This window comes from Mauremys mutica, chromosome 1 (assembly GCF_020497125.1).
Source record: "Mauremys mutica isolate MM-2020 ecotype Southern chromosome 1, ASM2049712v1, whole genome shotgun sequence".
NCBI lineage: Eukaryota > Metazoa > Chordata > Testudines > Geoemydidae > Mauremys > Mauremys mutica.
In genome coordinates, this window is record NC_059072.1 from 268,791,311 (window position 1) to 268,812,343 (window position 21,033).

Here is a 21,033-nt window from a genome sequence, read left to right on the forward strand (position 1 = left end):
TATAGGAAACTTAACTTTCCGTCCTCAGCCTCTCCAAGAATGTCTGCACAATTCAGTGGCAGCCTATGGCAGTGAGCCTCCGAGCCCAGGTCAACGGTCTCAGGCTCATTGGGCTCGTGCTACCACACTAAAAATAGCTATTTGGACAGAGCTTTTAAGTTGTGTGTAGGCCTGGAACTCAGGTTCTGAAGCTTACCCTCCTCCCTAGGCTTCAGAGTCTGAGCTGCAATGTCTACACATCTGTGTTTAGTGCAGTAGTGCAAGCCCCGCGAGCCCGAGTCTCTTGACCCAGGCTCTGAGACTCAGTACCAAGGGCTGTGTAGATGTACCCTCACTGGGAGAGTTTAAAAATCATAACAAGGATTATTTTGTTTGTTTCATTCTCCCCATACTAAGTGCCCTCTCCCTTGCCTAAACCCTACAAACTTTAACATACAAAATCTACTCTGGTATGGATTCCAGACTGTATGGAGACCAGTCCTGGAAAATAAGCGTCTGAAAGGTAAACATTTCACAAAGTTACAAGTAAGACTGATTAATTGTTACACAAACAAATCACATATTCCATTTTTTTTGCTATTATCTGGGGATGGGGAGAAGAGGGTGTTTGTATCATGGCTGTTCAGTAGTCCTCTGTGGCAGTTTTTCAGTTTTTGCTAAAATAGTTCGTAACCATCATAGTTGTAAAGATACTCTTGTTTCATGTCAGGAAGATTAACTGATACTATATTATCTTCCTGTGTTCTACTAGCAAGCCTTGTTTATAGGGAGACTAGATATCCCAATTTTATAGGGACAGTGCCGATATTTGGAGCTTTTTCTTGTATAGGCCCCTATTACGCTCCACCCCTTGTCCCGATTTTTCACACTTGCTATTTGGTCACCCTACTTGTTTACATTAGAAAACATAGTAAACAAAAATATCGATAAATTGTTATAAAAGTTATAGTAGGGTTTATTTTGATACATCATGTGTTGCATTCCTAAGTGACATGGTTTTACAGATATCCTATCATCTCTAAACACAACTTTTATATGAAAGAAAAATGCGTTGCAGAATGGCTTCTTTGGCTATGCATACACAGGCCTATTTTCTCTGAAATTTCTCTCCAATTCTAACAGTAGTAGCAATGGTCGGGGCACCAATATAGAATGTGCTGTCTAGCCCTGATGTGCTAGTGCCTTGTCTACACTAGTGCTCCAATAGTTCCTGCTGTTAGTGGAGCTGTGCTGGTAGTAGCAATAGTGGAAAAATTTAGCACATGATGTGTCAAAATAAATCCTACTATAAATAAAAATTTATCAATATGTTATGTTTACTATGTTTTCTTTTCTACATGAATGAATTCAATATGGTTTTAGTATACTTTAAAAATAAGGAACCCTTTCATACATATGAAAAAAATGTGTTAATTTTTCCCCAGTTTAAATTGTGACTTTTGACCATTAAGAAGCTATGGTTTTTTTTAAACTTGTTTGACACGATAACCTAGGACCTTAGTTATAAGTAGAGATCCTAATTTTCCATGATAACAAGAAAAACGAAACCGAAATCTCTGATTTAAAAAAACATGTCTGTGTTTTTCCACAATTAAAATAAAACATTGTACTTCAGTTTCCCTAGACACAATATATATAGGTATCAGCTGAACGCAATATTTTGTTGATACAGTGGAACCCTTTTTATCTAGTCTAATTGGGACTGGGGCCAGATCAGATAATAATTTGGATAATCCGGAGAGCTCAGCCCTGAGTGGCAGGGCTGCAACTTCAGCTGAAGCCTGGGGTTGACAGTGGCAGCCCCGTCGCCTGGGTCTCGGGCTGTCAGTCCTGGTTTGGTTAATCCAGAGAGCTGGATAATGGAGGCTCAGATAAATGGGGTTCCACTGTACAGTTTTTTATTCGCAAAATGTAAAAACTAAAGATTCTCTGTAAAAATAAAAATTCCACGTTTTTCCATGGCAAATAGACATCTTGGATCCCGGGTTATAAGCAACAGGAAATATGGGGTTAGAATAGATATGCTTAATGCAACCTAAACAACAAATCCTGCTGTCATATTTTATACAGTTATCAACAAATAGTGACCATTTCTCATTGTTTCCTGTTATCACTTCCTTTCACTTTTGTACCTATTTTTTACATTATTTTTTGAAATATCCCTGGTGATTTTAAGTCTTAAAGTCTGGAAGTATATTACATGTATTTACAAGAAAATTTCTTTCTTATAATTCCTGCTTTCAGAAGGTAGGAATTATAATAGATACCCACTCTCCTTCCATGTAGTATTAGAGGTGGTCTGCCTTCCCTCTCATATTGTCTACTGCTTCTTGAAGAAACTGGTGGTTTTGGTAGTTGTTGACTGAGTTTATGCTACCTGCTTGTGAGGTACCAATAGCTCTGGATGCAGAATATTATTATATTTGAAGCTGGTCAGAAAACAAGAGTTCACATTTTTTTCCCCTTCATTTGTCAAAAGAATTTAATCTTGATGAAAATTTTCTCACCAGCTCTAATTATAACTAATTACTTTTAATGCTCAATATCGTGGGTTTTGTTGTGCTTCAGGCAGAATTAGCCACAGAAATAATCAAGATCAGATGAATCCCATTCATTGACCTCTTCAGAAGAGCCTGTCCCCACTTTGTGTGGGCAGAAAAAGCTTCAACATACTGTTTTGGAGAAATGCTTATATTTTCGCATTTTCAACTCAGATTATTTACTTCTTGAATGTCCAGTATTTTTCCTTCCCTTTTTTTATCTTGTCTTTTAAATATGTTTGGAAAATCTCTATTATAGTGTATGTTACAATTGATGGGAGGTATTTTCTTTATCGGGTTATTTTTTTATTGGCAAATATTCTTACTCTGGCCAAAATATATTTGTTATTCTTAACCATGCAAAAATACATTTTCTTTTTTTAAAATAAGGCATGTAATCACAGTGTCTGTATATACTGGTACATGCGGTGCTCTGTACATAGACTCCCGGTGTATACAAATGCTAGGCTCTTCACTGAAAACTACATAGATGAGAACACATAACCCAAATTTTTACTGCATATCAAAGTTTACTGTATAAGTGTAACAGTACAGATTGAACAGTCGTTGTGAATCTAAGAACTTTTCTTTTAATTACAGGAGTAGAACTGCAGCCTTGACAGATGTCAGGATTAGAACAATGAATGAAGTCATAACTGGTATGAGGATAATAAAGATGTATGCCTGGGAAAAATCATTTTCAGAACTAGTTAGCAATATAAGAAGGTAATCAGTGTTTCACTTACATTTATGCCATGGTATTTGATCTAAATTCATGTAAGTTTTTATATGTTAGTAGATGCCTTATTTTTGGGTTTGAAATCCAGGAATTTCCTAGAACCCTTATATAGCTTTGTCATTTTTTCCTTCACCTCTGCATAAGGGGTGACAGTATGAGTTTGTCTTGTGGGCAGAAAAAAGTTCTTTGATATTTATTAAAATTGGTTTCTTGTAAGTGTGAATACAGAATCACCATTTTTCTTCTTTCCACATTTGGTTTATTGCCTAACAACCTATTTACATCAGGTGTCCTCTATTTATAAAGAGTTTCATCCTTGCAATCGACTTACTGGCTCTCCTGACTTTAACCTGCAAAATTCTTTTCTCTGAGGAATATCATGGGATTTCCTTTCTCACCTTAGCTATAAATCTCGAATCCCATAGAGGCTATACTTGGACTCCTTTTGTGTCCATCTGAAGTGCAGCCATCAGGTGGCAAGCCTGTTGCTGCACCTTTCTCAAAGGTGGGACTCTGCAGTTTAACCAGTCTGGGGCTGGATCTCTGGGCTGCGACCCCACTGTTTCCCTAATTGTGTTGGGTATCTGGAAGCCTTTTCCTTCAGGAGCCTCTGACTGTTGCTGTTTGTGGTGGGAGAAGCCAACTGCCTGCTTGCTGCAGTTCCTGTGTCTCTCCCTGCATTTCTGTCAGTACTCTCAACCTTCATCCCTTTTCTAGGTGCAGGGATCTGTAATGGTTTAGTATCCTCCTTTGATGTAGGGTTAGAATAATAGAATCATAGAATATCAGGGTTGGAAAGGACCTCAGGAGGTCATCTAGTCCAACCCCCTGCTCAAAGCAGGACCAGTTCCCAACTAAATCATCCCAGCCAGGGCTTTGTTAAGGTCAAGCTTGACAACCTCTAAGGAAGGAGATTCCACCACCTCCCTAGATAACCCATTCCAGTGCTTCAGCACCCTCCTAGTGAAAAAGCTTTTCCGAATATCCAACTTAAACCTCCCCCACTGCAACTTGAGACCATTACTCCTTGTTCTGTCATCTGCTACCACTGAGAACAGTTTAGATCCATCCTCTCTGGAACCCCCTTTCAGGTAGTTGAAAGCAGCTATCAAATCCCCCCTCATTCTTCTCTTCTGCAGACTAAATAATCCCAGTTCCCTCAGCCTCTCCTTATAAGTCATGTGCTCCAGCCCCCTAGTCATTTTTGTTGCCCTCTGCTGGACTCTTTCCATTTTTTCCACATCCTCCTTGTAGTGTGGGCCCCAAAACTGGACACAGTACTCCAGATGAGGCCTCACCAATGTCGAATAGAGGAGAATGCTGGCAGTGCCCCTACTTATACAGCCCAAAATGCCATTAGCCTTCTTGGCAACAAGGGCACACTTCACATCCACTGTAACCCCTAGGTCCTTTTCTGCAGAACAGCTGCCTAGCCATTCGATCCCTAGTCTGTAGCAGTGCATGGGATTCTTCCATTCTAAGTGCAGGACTCTGCACTTGTCCTTAGAATATCAGGGTTGGAAGGGACCTCAGGAGATCATCTAGTCCAACGCCCTGCTCAAAGCAGGACCAATTTCCAGACAGATTTTTGCCCCAGATCCCTAAATGGCCCCCTCAAGGATTGAACTCACAACCCTGGGTTTAGCAGACCAATGCTCAAATCACTGAGCTATCCCTCCCTTCAACTTGTTGAACCTCATCAGATTTCTTTTGGCCCAATCCTGTAATTTTTCTAGGGCCCTCTGTATCCTATCCCTACCCTCCAGCGTATATAACCCTCTTCCCAGTTTAGTGTCATCTGCAAACTAGCGGAGGGTGAAGTCCACACCATCCTCCAGATCATTAATGAAGATATTGAACAAAACCAGCCCCAGGACAGACCCTTGGGGCACTCTGCTTGATACCGGCTGCCAACTAGACATGGAGCCATTGATCACTACCCACTGAGCCTGACGATCTAGCCAGTTTTCTATCCACCTTATAGTCCATTCATCCAGCCCATACTTCTTTAACTTACCAGCAAGAATACTGTGGGAGACCATATCAAAAGCTTTGCTAAAGTCAAGGAATAACCCATCCACTGCTTTCCCCTCATCCACAGAGCCAGGTATCTCGTCATAGAAGGCAATTAGGTTAGGCAGGTGTGACTTGCCCTTGGTGAATCCATGCTGACTGTTCCTGAACACTTTCCTCTCCTCTAAGTGCTTCAGAATTGATTCCTTGAGGACTTGCGCCATGATTTTTCCAGAGACTGAGGTGAGGCTGACTGGCCTGTAGTTCCCTGGATCCTCCTTCTTTCCGTTTTTAAAGATGGGCACTACGTTAGCCTTTTTCCAGTCATCCGGGACCTCCCCCGATCACCATGAGTTTTCAAAGATAATGGCCAATGGCTCTTCAATCTCATCCGCCAGCTCCTTTAGCACCCTCGGGTGCAGCACATCCGGCCCCATGGACTTGTGCTCGTACAGCTTTTCTAAATAGTCCTGAACCACTTTTCTCCACAGAGGGCCAGTCGCCTCCTCCCCATGCTGTGCTGCCCAGTGCAGTAGTCTGGGAGCTGACCTTGTTCCTGAAGACAGAAGCAAAAACAGCACTGAGTACATGAGCTTTTTCCACATCCTCTGTCACTAGGTTACCTCCCTCATTCAGTAAGGTGCCCACACTTTCCTTGAACTTCTTCTTGTTGCTAACATACCTGAAGAAACCATTCTTGTTACTCTTAACATTTCCTGCTAGCTGCAACTCCAAGTGTGATTTGGCTTTCCTGATTTCACTCCTGTATGCCTGAGCAATATTTTTATACTGCTCCCTGGTCATTTGTCCAATCTTCCACTTCTTGTAAGCTTCTTTTCTGCATTTGAGATCAGCAAGGATTTCACTGTTAAGCCAAGCTGGTCGCCTGCCATATTTGCTATTCTTTCTACACATTGGGATGGTTTGTTCCTGCAACTTCAATAAGGATTCTTTAAAATACAGCCAGCTCTCTCGGACTCCTTTCCTCCTCATGTTATTCTCCCAGGGGATCCTGTCCATCAGTTCCCTGAGGGAGTCAGTCTGCTTTTATGAAGTCCAGGGTCTGTATTCTGCTGCTCTCCTTTCTTCCTTGTGTCAGGATCCTGAACTCGACCATCTCATGGTCACTGCCTCCCTCGTTCCCATCCACTTTTGCTTCCCCTACTAATTCTTCCCTGTTTGTGAGCAGCAGCTCTGCCCCTACTTGGTCCCTCCAGCACGTACATGAGGAAATTGTCCCCTACACTTTCCAAAAACTTCCTGGATTGTCTGTGCACCGCTGTTTTGCTCTCCCACCAGATATCAGGGTGATTAAAGTCTCCCATGAGAACCAGGGCCTGTGATCTAGTAACTTCTGTTAGTTGCTGGAAGAAAGCCTTGTCCATCTCATCCCCCTGGTCTGGTGGTCTATAGCAGATTCCCACCATGACATGACCCTTGTTGCTCACACTTCAAACTTAATCTAGAGACTCTCAGGTTTTTCTGCAGTTTCATACCGGAGCTCTGAGCAGTCATACTGCACTCTTACATACAATGCAACTCCCCCATCTTTTCTGCCCTGCCTGTCCTTCCTGAACAGTTTATATCCATCCATGACAGTACTCCAGTCATCTGAGTTATCCGACCAAGTCTCTGTTATTCCAATCACATCATAATTCCTTGACTTTGCCAGGACTTCCATGCTTCTTGCATCTGTGTATAGGCACTTTAAGAAAACTTGCTGATTGTCCTGCTTTCTCAGCATGAGGCAGGAGTCTTCCCCTCTTGTGCTCTCCTGCTCGTGCTTTCTCCCGGTGTCCGACTTCTCCACGTACCTCAGGCTTTGGTCTCCTTCCCCCGGTGAATCTAGTTTAAAGCCCTCCTCACTAGGTTAGCCAGCCTGCTTGCGAAGATGCTCTTCCCTCTCTTTGTTAGGTGGAGCCCGTCTCCTCCTAGCACTGCTCCTTCTTGGAACACCATCCCATGGTCAAAGAATTCAAATCCTTCTCTCCGACACCACTTGTGTAGCCATTGGTTGACTTCCACGATTCGACTGTCTCTACCCAGGCCTTTTCCTTCCACAGGGAGGATGGATGAGAACACCACTTGAGCCTCAAATGCCTTTATCCTTCTTCCCAGAGCTATGTAGTCTGCAGTGATCCTCTCAAGATCATTTTTGGCAGTATCATTGGTGTGCCCACATGGAGAAGCAGGAAGGGGTAGTGATCCGAGGGCTTGATGAGTCTCGGCAGTCTCTCTGTCACATCGTGAATCCTAGCTCCTGGCAAGCAGCACACTTCTCGGTTTTCCCAGTCGGGACGGCAGTTAGATGACTCAGTCCCCCTGAGGAGGGAGTCCCTGACCACCACCCTACCTCCTTTTCTTGGGAGTGGTGGTTGTGGTACCCTCATCCCTAGGACAGTGCATCTCATGCCTTCCAATCGGTGGTGTCTCCTTTTGCTCCCTTCCCTCAGATGTATCATCTAGTCCACTCTCCGCATTAGTACCTGTGGAAAGAACATGAAAACGGTTGCTCACCTGTATCTGCATTGCTGGTACATGGATGCTATTTCTTCTTCTAGAGGTCACATGCTGCCATTTTTCTTCACCGTCCTTCTGTCCCTGCTGCGCAGCCTGCTCTGATTCTTCAGAATGTTGTGCCCATAGAAGCATATCCTGATGTCTGTCCAGGAAATCTTCATTTCCTCTATGCAATGCAGGGTTGATACTTGTTTCTCCAGACCTTGAACCTTCTCTTCCAACATGGCCTTCGGAAGAGTAAACCACAGCCTGGACAGAGCCAGGTAGGGAGTATTCCCTACTGGTTTCTCAAGGATCCTGGGCATTCCTTATGATAGCACCTTGTCTTTGTTAATGTTTCATTTCATAATAGTTTCCCTCTTACAGCTTCTTTTGATTTTAATTGTATGCCTTCACACAGGATAATACTTCACAGGTAAAATTCTAGCCCTGGTATCCAATCTCCAAAGAAAATAATCTAACTGTTCATTACTTTACTTGAGAACTAGAAGAAGATCTAAAGATTGAAAACAAAATGAGAAGTAGGTTTAATAGAAGTTACATTAGATAAATTCAAGCAGAAAGTTGATAGAATTAGAACAAAGAGAGGAGAGAAGTTGTCACATATTCGGCTAAAGTGTCACCAGTACAGTCCAGAGTTACTACTGTAGCCCTATTATTCAGAGAAAAGCATTGCTTCAGATCATGAACTGTGTGTCAGATTGAATGACTAATTTATAAGTGGAAATTGAAAATAAATTTTAGTCTGAAAACACATGCTCCAGCAACCCTCAGATCACTATGGGGAGATGAATTAGGTGAATAGCCTTGTATTCCTATGAACTGAATTGGTCTACCCAGCACCAGGTTGGTAGTGTAATGGTTGGCAGAATAGCTGGTACAGAGGTCACAGCTGTGGATCACGGCTGTCAGGAACTAGATCTAGAGAGGCAGAAGTTTAGGAATAGGGCCCAAATTCAGTGAAGGATCTGGAACAAGAACAGGAAACATTGAGGGGCCTGTGATTCAGCCAGAGGAATTGGCAACCAACTAGCTACACAAATTCATTTGGACCAGCATTCCACAGCTGAATTCATACATTTTTTTTCAGAGTTGAATCAGTTTTTAACTGCAATATCTATTGACCGTAATAGGGGTTGCATGATCAAACAATACTAGACTCCGAGAATATTAAGAATAAAGAGCTTCTGGATGCTCTGACTATATATGATCTTAAAGAAAACCCTCAAAGTAAGAAATTAAACAATAGTAAAGAATGTATTAAAGTTGTTTACAGAGATAACAGTTTCTCAAAGTGTGATGCTTTGTATTCTGATTAAATTAGATAAAAGAAAGCACTTTATTTTGCTCTTCCTCCTTTGGATAAAAAGTAGTTTTATTTAGAGCTTCTCTTTCCTATAGCTATTGGTGAAGAACCTTGCATTTAAATATTATTCTAAGCCCTATTTAGAAGCTCCTCTGTTATTGTTTTATTTTATTACTATTTGCCAAATGCAATACTGTTCTAGCAATCATTCTTGAGTACATTATTTTTAACAACAATTAAAACATCCCAACGGTTAACAACAAAATGCTGAAACTGGGTGTTTTCCTATTATTGAAAGAAGTCCATGATGAGAGTGAGCCTGTGTGAATGGTCTGTGTGATAGCGTTGAAACTATTTTGTGTTGTGTTTTTAGGAAGGAGATTTCCATGGTTCTTAAAAGCTCCTATCTTCGAGGATTGAACTTGGCATCGTTCTTTGTTGCAAGCAAAATAACAGTTTTTATGACTTTCATGACATATGTACTACTTGGCAATGTTATTTCTGCAAGTCGGGTGTTTGTGGCAGTTTCACTGTATGGTGCAGTGAGACTGACTGTCACTCTCTTCTTCCCTGCGGCTGTTGAGAGAGCATCTGAGGCAATGATCAGCATACGACGAATCAAGGTACACTGAAAAACTGAGACGTTTTTGGATTTAATGTTTGATGGCTATATATACTGTTCCATCAATAGTTTAGTGTCTCCAACAAAGTTTGACTTTATGTTGTAATTTGTAGCATTTTGGATTCCTATGGAATAACCTTGTTCCAAAATAGAATATCCTATTTATTTGTATACAGTACTTTGGAAAATATCTGAATTATACTACAGTACTCTTAAGTACAATAGACCTATGTTTCTGGGGGTTGGGGGAGGTGTTACAGCTTCCTTTCTGTTATATTTCAGGAGAGAATTCATACTAGAGAAGTACTTGCTTTAGAAGTCAACAGCTAGGTCTCTTGAATTTGCTTTGAGTAATATTGTAGTATATCGCACTGTGTCAAATACTATCAAATATTAATTTTTTCTGGAGATATGATAAGGAGTTAAACAATGTTATTTTATTTAAATATTTACTGCTAAGTGCAAATTCCTTATTTTTCTTAAAGCTGCAACTATATTTTTGTGGCTAAACTTTTCCTTTTATTGTGGAGGCACCAGTTGCAGCAGGGACTCAGTGCCAGCATATCCTCCTCAAAATTACAGCACTTAATTTGTGAAGTGCAAAATTATTTTTTTGAGAATTTAGAAAGCTATTAATTAGTTTGTGTTAAAATTTAATTAAATACTTGGTCCTTTAAGGAAATTTTAACATCCTGTCTCAGAATTTTTTTGATCCCAAATGGTCTTCGTAATGGAATAACAAAGACTGTTCAAACTTCCCATGCAGTGATAATTCATTGAAAATTTGTTCATTGGCTAAACTTGAAGAAAAATTTTAGGATTAAGGGTCTTTTTTTGCCAATATTCTTCATAACTGAAAGTTTCTTCCTCAGCAGAGGGGAGAATGTTCTATTGCACAGAATTCCACAACCTGCTTTTTCAAAATTGCTGCCATCTCTTATTTTTCCTCAATGGGACTGAGGCAACAGGTTGAAGATGGCCACGGCCTCCGTGGCTGCTCCTGTGCGCCTCACAGGCTCCTCTCTATTTCCTGATTACAGAGTGGGCCACCATGTTCTCTAGGGACAGCTTGGCTTCACTCTTGTTGGGAACAATGCGAGGCAGTGGCCACTTTGAAAAAAGGCATCTCAGCTGTGCAGCCTTTGGCCTCAGTCCCATTGAAAACAGGAGGAAAAGAACTCTTTGAAAGAGGTCAGTTATCTCTTAATTTCTCCAGAGGAGAATATTTCATTCTTCAGTCTCTGCTTACAGATAAAGTAAAGATTAAGTCTCTGCTTACAGATAAACTTCCAGTTTCTATACTTAACCTAAATTATCCTAGGTGATACTACTGCAAAATAATGTGAAGCTGAATTAGTATACTGTGTTTGCAAACATAAGCTCAGACAATTATTATAAGTCCTCAAATCAGTTTTGAAAATAGTGAAAGATCATCCCAGATACAGAAGATAGTCGCATCCACTCTCAAGGACAATATCAAAAGCCCTGTTCTAAAGCAATGTCTGCTTCTCAAACTCCTATGGATGGCTTTTGGCAGCTTAACTCTTTTCAGCAGGATAGATTCTTGAGGACCGAAGGTGCTGAGGAATATTTTGAGATCCTTGAGTTCTTTAAACCAAAAGTCAGTGAGACACTTTTGAAAATTTTGCCATTGTGTTTTTCCTATACATTCCTCAGAATTAGTCAAACAGGTTGTCCCCTTTGTTTCCATGATTTTTATTCAAAAAGTCTTTTTCACATACCCCTATCTGATTTTTTTGTCTCCTTTGTCATCTTTGTCTCTTTCTCTCTAGTTACTTTCTCTCTCTTTTCTGGAGTGAATCCTCAGTGTCTCTCCCATCTTCAGCCCCACCCAGCCAGCTCTTCCATTTTTTTTCTCCCTGTCCACTGTTCTTTGTCTTGGAATTCTGGGGACTATTACTATAGTGCTCCCTCAGCAAAAATCTCCTCTTCCTATACTAATCCCATCTGCATATTTTGAAGGACTATTGGTTAAAATATAAGGAAATGTAACGTATAAAATCATGCGATTGCTTAAACAAGCATCCACTTTCTGCAGACTGTCTCTGGATGCCTAACTATGAATTCAACATTTGCTAACCAATCTTGGCTTCATAATCAACTATTCCAAGAGCTGCCTGATTCCCTTTTAGAATATTTTCCATCCAAGAGCAGCCATTCTGGGGATTCCTGGTTTTCTATGTCTCAGTAACCGCAGATCAAATGTGTTTGTTTTATAAATAAAAAAGATACTTTTGGTAACTGTTAACCCTGAAAATTACCTCTGGGATCTGAAAGTCTACTTCTGTTCTTTCTGAATTGCACATCAGCCATGGTTGCCTGGTGTCTTAAGTGTGTTGCAGGATACAATACAATTGAGGTGTATGCTTCTATGTACAATATGTGGTAGAGATTCTGCGACTGGAACTTAACAATTCCATTGAAGAAACATGAGCCAAGATGGAATGGTGTTCACTTCCTTGTATCTCCAGGACCATAGTGGCTGAGGGATTTAGCAACAGAAATAACGTAATCATAAGCCTTGTCTTTTTTTGCTTAAGTTTCCCTAGGCTGGAAGGGAGATAATGTGCCTGCCTAGTCTCCAGCCAATCCTATAAAAATCCACACAATCCTGGACCTCACACTGAGGTCTTCATACATCACACAAGAGGGAAGTAGTTTTAACTCTATAATTTTACTTGTCATATTTTTTGACAGGTTTCCGTGCTCCCTTTCTATGTTAATGTGCCAATGAGAGCCTATTTCACACATTGTGCTGCTCTTTTTGTCTTACCCCCTTTTTGTCTAGTCAGCAGGCTGTATGATTTTGGAAGTCCCTCCTACTCTTTTCTGTGATCTTTAGATATCATGTTTAGATATGTGGATGTTTTGACACCATCAGCTATTTTGAAAAAAGTTTTTTTAAAAAAAGTATTTAATTTATGCTCACTGAAAAATTAAAAATAAATGAATAGCTATAGTTTTCATGCCTTTTCCTCCTCTTAAGAGGAAAATATGTTTTATGCATTTAATGCAATACTAAATAAAGTCTAGTAAACAGGTGCACAAATTCTGAATGACAGAAGGATAAAGAAGTGTTACCATGCAATTTTAGATAATTTTTTTATCTAGTTAGTCCTTTTCCAAATAAAGGCATTAAATAATTGTGCAAAGGCTTATTGCCAGAAAAAGAAGTGTTAGTACATACATATATACACACACACCTGGATTTTTCTCATGTTTAGAGGAAAATAATGTTAACACAGTACATTTCTAAAGAAAGTCATTACATAATTTACAAGAATCTTAGTAGTGACAATACAGTGTTAATGCATAAATGTTAACTGCATTTTTCATATTTTTAGAGAAAGATATCTTTATATGTAGTTAGTGTATTTTTAAATGAAAGCATTAATGTCAGAGGAATAAAGAAGTGTCAATACATACATAAATATGAATTTGAGTGTGTGTGTGACACACACACACACACACACACACACTTTCTTTCTGACTGACTGACTGACTGACTGACTGACAGAGTCAGGCCAGATAGCTACAGGAGAGTGATGGAAGGCAGATGTATTACCCTCAGATAAAGCAGGTCCCTTTCCCCTGGGTAAGGTAACAGGGGCGGTTCCAGAACAATCAGGAACTTGTACTTGTACAGCTGTACCAGGAGACACTAAAGACAGCTGCAATCCACAGGGCCCTGGGCTGGAACCTGGAGTAGAGAATGGACCTGGGTTCCCCTCATACCCCCAACTCCCTATTTGATATAAGAGGAGTTGATCTGGACTGTGGGTCCCACCAGAGGGGAAGGTTTCTGGCCTATTCCCCAACTCATTAGGTGGGCCAGCAGAGACTGCGGGGGATTGTTCTCCTCCTTTCCCCATGCTGGCCAGTGATGAGGTTAGCTGAGTGACCGGCAGGTTTGTGCCACTAACAAAAGGAGTCAAACTGAGGACTGCCGAAAATCTCTGAGGCGAGCAAATCCGCCCGCGCAGAACCCACCAAGGCGGAGGAGGAACTTTGTCACAATACACCCTCTTACACATTTCTTATTTTTAAAGGAAAATATTTTTATGCATTTAGTACATTTCTAAATAGTCATCAAGCCTTAATGTTGGAGGAATAAAGGATTATTATATAAAATCATGCATTTTTAGCAGAAAATATGCTCTCATATAGGTAATACAATTCTAAAGTAAGTCTTGTAATAAACTGGTGTACAAAATCTTAATGACAGATGAATAAAGAAGTGTTAACACATTTTTACCTAAAAGTATTTTATGGATTGAGTACTTTCTAAATAAAATCTACTAAGTAGTTGTAGGAAGGTTTACTAACAGAGGAATAAAGTAGGTGTGTTTTTAGAGGAACATTTTTATATGCACTTATTACATTTCTAAGTAGTCATTAAATGATTGTGCAAAGACTTAATGACCCGGAAAGGAGAAGTGTTAATACATATATGCACACACAATTTTTAGAGAGAAATAATTTTAACACAATACATTTCTAAATAAAGTAAATATTTTACAAAAATTTTAAGATTGACAGAATACAGTGTTAATACATAGTTACATGCTAACATGCATTTTTAGATAAAAATATCTCTATATGGAGTTATTACATTTCTAAAAAAATAAAATTGCACAAAGGTTGCAAAGTATTAGTGACAAAGAGACAAAATATAATTGTAGAGTTAGTTACATTGTGCAGGGTACAGTTGTTCTACAGCCTCTTTTCAGAGGTGACCAAGAAAGTTTTTTAAAAGTACAGAGAAAAAAAGGCAGAGAGAAGTGAAAAATTTGCCCCTCTCCCCCAGACAAGGTATGTGGCAGAAACCTCTGTTCTGAGAGCTTGCAATAAATCCTATCTCATTGGCCTAGCCTATAAGAAGGTATTCTTTAACGAGTGGGCTCTCAAAATGAGATTTTGCAGAATCTCATTGTTGGGATTCCCCTGAGACATCTTCCACTCAGTTCCCCAAGAATCCAGTCTGACTCCAGTTCATCACTCAGGTTCCTGTATCTGGCATACAGAAAAGCTACACAGAGTTGAACAGACACAAGCATAGGAGATGCGTATAGGGCGTTACACAGTAAACATCTTCCTTTATATATTTCCACATTGCATCACATGTTCTGGGATTGGCTTAGTCACTTTGTAGGAGCCAATCCCTGTACAGCACATTCTTTCCATGCACTCTCCATGCACAGTTTACATCATCCTACGTTCCAGGCTTATCTTGCCCATGGTAAATGATTCTCCGGATGTTTCCCCTTATTTTAGCTAGTATAGACATTCTGCTTCTAGTCTGCTGATCCGTTTTCCTCCTTAATCCTGTCTCCCAAGAAATGAGGCCTCACTCATGTCAAGCCAAGCCTACACACATCATAGAATATCAAGTTGCATTGCATTTTCCTGATCTAGTCTGAAGATTTTTCTAATCCCACATCTTTTTATGGGATTATTCACTGTATCATATTAATATGTAAACTAAAGGGGATAAAACAAAAACAACCAAACAAAAATAGCAAAATGAGTATGCAGAAAGACTTTTATCAAACTCTTTATAAAACCTGTGTAAATTTAGCAATTAGCCTTATTTGTTTTTTAATTCTGGAACATGAATAAAATTTCCTCTCTTTCACACAATTCCTTTAGCATTTGTCTTTTTAAAAAGACTGATAGACCATAATGGGAATACATGCCTAACCTGCACTCCAACTTCTCTTATTCCATTTACTCAAATTAAGGTCTTTCTTCACAGCCTTTAATGTTTGTTGGAAATTAGCACCTATTGTCTTTAGCTGTATTGGAGGGCTCTTCATTTTAGTGAAATTTTTGAAGGACGGATAAATATTAAAAAAAATTTTTTAGCAAAACATAGAGCATGCAAACACAGAACACTGCTCATAAGCACCCTCCCCTGCCCTACTTCCCAAAACAGTTAAGTATACATTCAAGCCCACTTCTGTATTATTTTATAGATAGACCACTCTAAGCATACATTCAGTTAGAACAAGGTTTCTCACTCAATAGGTTGGGACACAAAACTGGGTCTCCAGAATGTTTCAAAAGAACTCCAGTGGCTCCTGTCCCAGGGGGCTGGCTGGGCTTGCCTCCCTGATCCAGGCACTGCAACCTCTGGGTCCCAGCACCACTCAGGTTTGGCTTAGCTGTCGTGATGACGGGAGTGCAGGTAGGCCAAATTTGAGTGAGTCGTATTGCAATTCCACAACTTCACTCACACAAATTTGGTTCAGTCAGTGGGGGAGGGAGGCAAACCTGAGCAGCACTGCGACCCCGGAGAGAGCCAAGCCCAGACAGCTCCACAGCACAGGAGCTGCAGAAGCCACCACTGTGGGGTGAGTGCTGGGCAGACCCCAACCACCCTCCTCGGGGACAGGACATGACCAAAAGCACCCCGGGGCCTCCACTCCCAGACTATTTACTGGGTCGCGACAGGCCATAAACATTTATAAATGGGTCTTGAGCCCAAAAAAGTTGAGAACCACTGAATTAGAAAGCCTGGGCTTGTGACAAAAGGGGGGGATGATGTGTAAAATGGGTGCTCATTAGTGCAATATCCCAGAAAGGGGTGTGGAAACCTGTCAAATTATGTGATGAGTAAAGATAGTCAAAACTACTGACAGGTGAGGAAAGGTGCTAGATGGGGCAGAAAAGTGGGGAGATCCTTACACACATTGTTATATTGTCAAAATTTCAAAGCAAAAATTCAGCTGACTTTGGAGTTCAGATTATGGTACCAACTTTCAGATAAGAGTTCTTAACAAAAAAAATCCTGAAACCTCATTTGAAGTATTTTTATTCCATGAAATGTACACTTCTGGATAGTATTGCTGTTGGAATAATAGGTAAATGCACAGATATGGTTGGTTAATTATGGGATACCGTTTGAAGTCTTTGTACGTTGCTTTGGAAACATAATTCCTAGGTCAGAGTAGTTTTGTTGCAGATTATTTGCATTTTTCTACTGTATACCCAGAAACACTTTTATTTTTAATTCATTTTTCTAGGTCCTGTTAAGTAATCCCTGTTTTTTCTTTTACTACAGAACTTTCTAATACTTGATGAGATTTCACAGTTCAATCTGCAATTGGAGAATAGCAATGAAAATGTCCTTCTTCATGTTCAAGACTTGACTTGTTATTGGGATAAGGTAAAGCTCCCTCTGCAAAACCCCATGGATATAGGTTTTTTTAAAACCATATTGAATTTGGTGCTGCAAGTATTGAGTCTATATAAAGTAGTGGGTATATTGCATAATACATTCAATACACAAACTTCATATATAACTTCTTACATATGTGTGAAACCATTTAGCGGGTGAAGTCAAAACTAAAGAATAGCTATGGAAACACTATCAAATTAGATTAATTATAAAATACAGCTCTCTCTAAATGTTTTAGTCTTTCATCTCATTCAGAACAACTGACTGCAGATCAGCCATTGGTCCAGAAACAGCATGATGCACTGCCATGCATATTGGGGTTGAGAGCAGGAGCTCACCATGGCGAACCTGAAGCATTTTGTTCTTTTAATTACAATGGCAGCCCTAGAGTTCATTTATAGATTACTTTTTATGTAAAAAGGACTAAAAAGCTTCATAAACTCAAAAGTGATGTTTAAAAAAGGTATTACACATGTGATAAATCTATTACATGGACTATTTGGGTTTTTAAAAACAAGATGCTAAGGTTCCTTTTTCATTTTAAAACTAGTAATGCTGTATCAAACAACAATCTATTGTGCATTTTGAAACTTTCATAGTTTCTCTTATGGATTGCATCCGGCAGTGCACAGTGACTTCTATCTGTAGTTATAAGGAATCTTGAAGTTCTAAAATTATATTGTATATAAATTTAATGTTATCCATAAGACATGCCGCTTGCCTCTCCCAGTCTGACTTCACCCCCACCAAAAGAAGTTAAATTACTATATATAAAAACAAAGTATTTCAGTTGTGCAGTTCAACGTTAGTCCCTAGTTGATGTCTTTATTCAGTAAAATCAGTTTAACAATATTTTTTATGTGAGCGGGTATACAAGCCCTTGGTTACGAATAGGCTTTAAAGAAATAGATGGAACTTTCAAATCTGTGTCAGAAAATGTTTTGCTTGAACATGGCTTCACAGTGTGATTTAGCATTTTATTTTATATCTTCTTGTCTATACTGGCCATTTGTGATTTGATGACAGATTACAGTGTAGCATGATGCTGTCTCTGCTATCTTCTGCGCTCTCACTGACATTTTTTTCAGCTTTTCTTTGTTGTTTTTTTCATTAAAAGTCTTCACGTTTCTTATAATGGGCCTGATCCAAAGCCCACTGACATCAAAAGAATTACCACCCCCTCACATACAGAGCCTGCCACTTAATTCTGTGGGCTTTGGATTGGACCCAGTGTAATGAAATACTACTCCCATATGTCTTTTCCTAGTTTGTCTTGAGAGAGGTCCAGGATTCTGACAGGGGGTCAAGACTGAGGTGCATTGCCAGAACGCTATGGGGCGAATCTTATATACTAACATTTGCCTGAACTCTGCATTGTTCTGGTCAGTGCTATCTGTGTCACACACTAGGGTCAAGTTCAAAATATATTAAGACAACCGCTTCTCTATTTGGTTTACTGTGAGTTGTATGTAAGTCTGTAAGTTTTGTCACTGACTTCTGATTTGTCACATGATTTCTGAGGGGGAAAAAAAAGTGACCTCTAGGGTTTTACCTAGTCGTGGGCTCTTTCACCCTGGTCTGATGACTGCTGAGCAAGACTCTTCCATGAATGTATACGCATTTAGCTCTTTTTGTGTGTGTGATTGGCTATCTTTATAGCCTTTCAACTATTAATAATAATGATTTTACATTTTTTCTGATAAACAATGTTTATTAAAAAGAATGTATGGCTTGAACTTCCCTTTTTATTAGAACTAAAATTAACTTCTGCATTTTTTGCTGTAACTTTTCCCATATTGTACAACGATGAATCACCAGTTTTGGACAATGTACAGACAAGGAAAGATTTTTTTTTAAGCTAGTTAAATTAACCACCTAGTGATAGGAAATAGCTTTCATGTGTGTCTTTTTAATTTGTGTCCTGTACAGTGCCAATCACACTGTTGGCACTTAATAAGTAATACATATTGTTTTTGTTAGTGGAACACTTTTTAAAATAATTTTTTCAGTAAGTAGAGTATTTCAACAAACCGTCAGTTGAAATCATGTTGATTATTTAATGACACTAGTAACATGTTACAAATATTGTAAGTATTGTGTGCATGTGTGTGTGAAATAATCTAGAGAAGATCAAAATATCATTTGTTATACATTCTTAAGCACCGTACCCTTCTGGTGGTGGTGGTGGGGGATTAGTAATAAGGGGGATTTAACGCTGTGTTTTTGTTTTTTTTTGTCCTGGCATTTTCTAGAAGTTAAAATACAGTTTGGCTGTGACAAGCATCAAAGAGGGCTTATAGCTCTCAACACATTATTATTTGTCAAGTTTGATCCGTGTTTTACAAGCTGGTACTATTCTGAACAACCAGAACCATGATCTTAAGTGTGTACTATCCAAATGGAACCAATTTCCTCTGCCTCCTGCTCATGCCCTGTATCACAGTTAGGGTATTAAGTACACAATTTATACTGTTTATTACCTGTTGTGCGATTCATAATGCATGTGAGTTTTTTTGTGTGGTAGCCATATTCTAATAGAAAGGGAAATGTATTCCCCAGATGATGGTTTTTTCACCAACACTTGTGCCACCATTGATGATTCACAGGAAAAGATTACAAAATATTCTTGTAAAACAATTTTGTCACATTTTCAGGGCATTCAAGCCCAACCAATAGGATGACTGGAATTAGTCTTAATATGCTGGCTAAAATTAATCTCAAATTACAGTTTTTATTTTAATTTTTAATTAGAATAAGGAGGTGAGAATACTCATCTGGAACAAAGTTGTCTTAAGTTTTTAGTAATGTTACAAAATAGCTTATTAGGGGAGTTTTGCTGAAAAGATCATGGAGAAAGCTAAGTTATAAAACACTTGTAATTTCATCAATATATCAAGTTTGATAAAGGTAGTAGTATTAATGTAATATGCTTTGGCTGACTATCTGGTAGGTCTCAAAATATATTTGTAAAAAGGGACTCATCACTGAATGAGTGTATTTCAGGTGGCATCCCACAGGGATTAGTTCTTGGCCTATGCTATTTAATATTTTTAGTAATGATCTGGAAGAAAACATAAAATCACTGATAAAGTTTGCAGATGACACAAAAATTGGGGGAGTTACTGATAAATAATCAAGAGGACAGGTCACTGATACAGAGAGGTCTGGATCTCTTGGTAAGCTGTGGTCAAACCAACAATATGTGTTTTAGTATGGCTAATGTAAAGGTATACATCTAGGAACAAAGAATGTAGGCCATACTTATAAGCTGGGGGATTCTATCCTGGAAAGAGTGACTCTGCAGAAGATTTGGAAGTCATAGGAGACTGTCAGCTGAACATGAGCTTCCAGTGCCATGCTGTGGCCAAAAGAGCTAATGCAGTGCTTGAATCATAAACAAGGGAAACTGGGTTTGGAGTAGAAAGTTTATTTTACCTCTGTATTTGGCACTGGTGTGACTGCTTCTGGAATACTGTGTCCAGTTTTGGTGTCCACAATTCAAGAAAGATATGATAAATTGGAGAAGGTTCAGAGCCACGAGAAAGATGAAGGGATTTAAAAACCTGTTTTATAGTGATTGAGCAGTTTGCATCTGTTTACATGAGGAACAGATATTTGATAATGGGCTCTTTGATCTAGTAGAGAGAGGTATAAAACAATCTGATCACTGGAAGTTTAAGGTAGACAAATTCAGGCTTGAAATAAGGTAAATGTTTACCAGTGTGGGTAACTAACCAGTGGAACAACTTACCCAGGGTTGTGCTGGATTCTCCATCACTGAGAGTTTTAAAAACAAGATGGGATGTTTTTCTAAAAGATATATTCTAGGAATTAATTTGGGGAAATTCTATGGCCTCTGTTATACAGGAGGTAAGATTAGATTATCACTATGGTCCTTTCTGGACTTGGAATCTATGTATTGATGAATTTAAAACATGTTGGTTAAGTAATTTTACTTAACCAGTTACCTTACTGAGTTTCTCCTGGTTCTTTGGATCTTTGTTTCTTAGCTGAAGTACAGCTGGGGAATTATTGTGGCTTTATAAATTTTGTTAGTCGACATAAAGCAAATAAGAAATCAGAGAAAGCAAA

At 39.3% G+C, this 21,033-nt stretch overlaps 1 protein-coding gene across 4 annotated transcripts in view; it reads left to right on the forward strand.

The window, feature by feature from the left end:
- The window catches only part of ABCC4 (ATP binding cassette subfamily C member 4), a 228,647-nt gene that overhangs the window by 59,407 nt on the left and 148,207 nt on the right, over positions 1–21,033 (forward strand). For all 4 annotated transcript variants that reach the window (XM_045009855.1, XM_045009864.1, XM_045009873.1 and 1 more), the window contains exons 7-9: positions 3,141–3,266; positions 9,492–9,741; positions 16,825–16,929. In XM_045009855.1, coding sequence (XP_044865790.1) covers positions 3,141–3,266; positions 9,492–9,741; positions 16,825–16,929 — 481 coding nt within the window. The remainder of the gene's footprint in view (positions 1–3,140; positions 3,267–9,491; positions 9,742–16,824; positions 16,930–21,033) is intronic.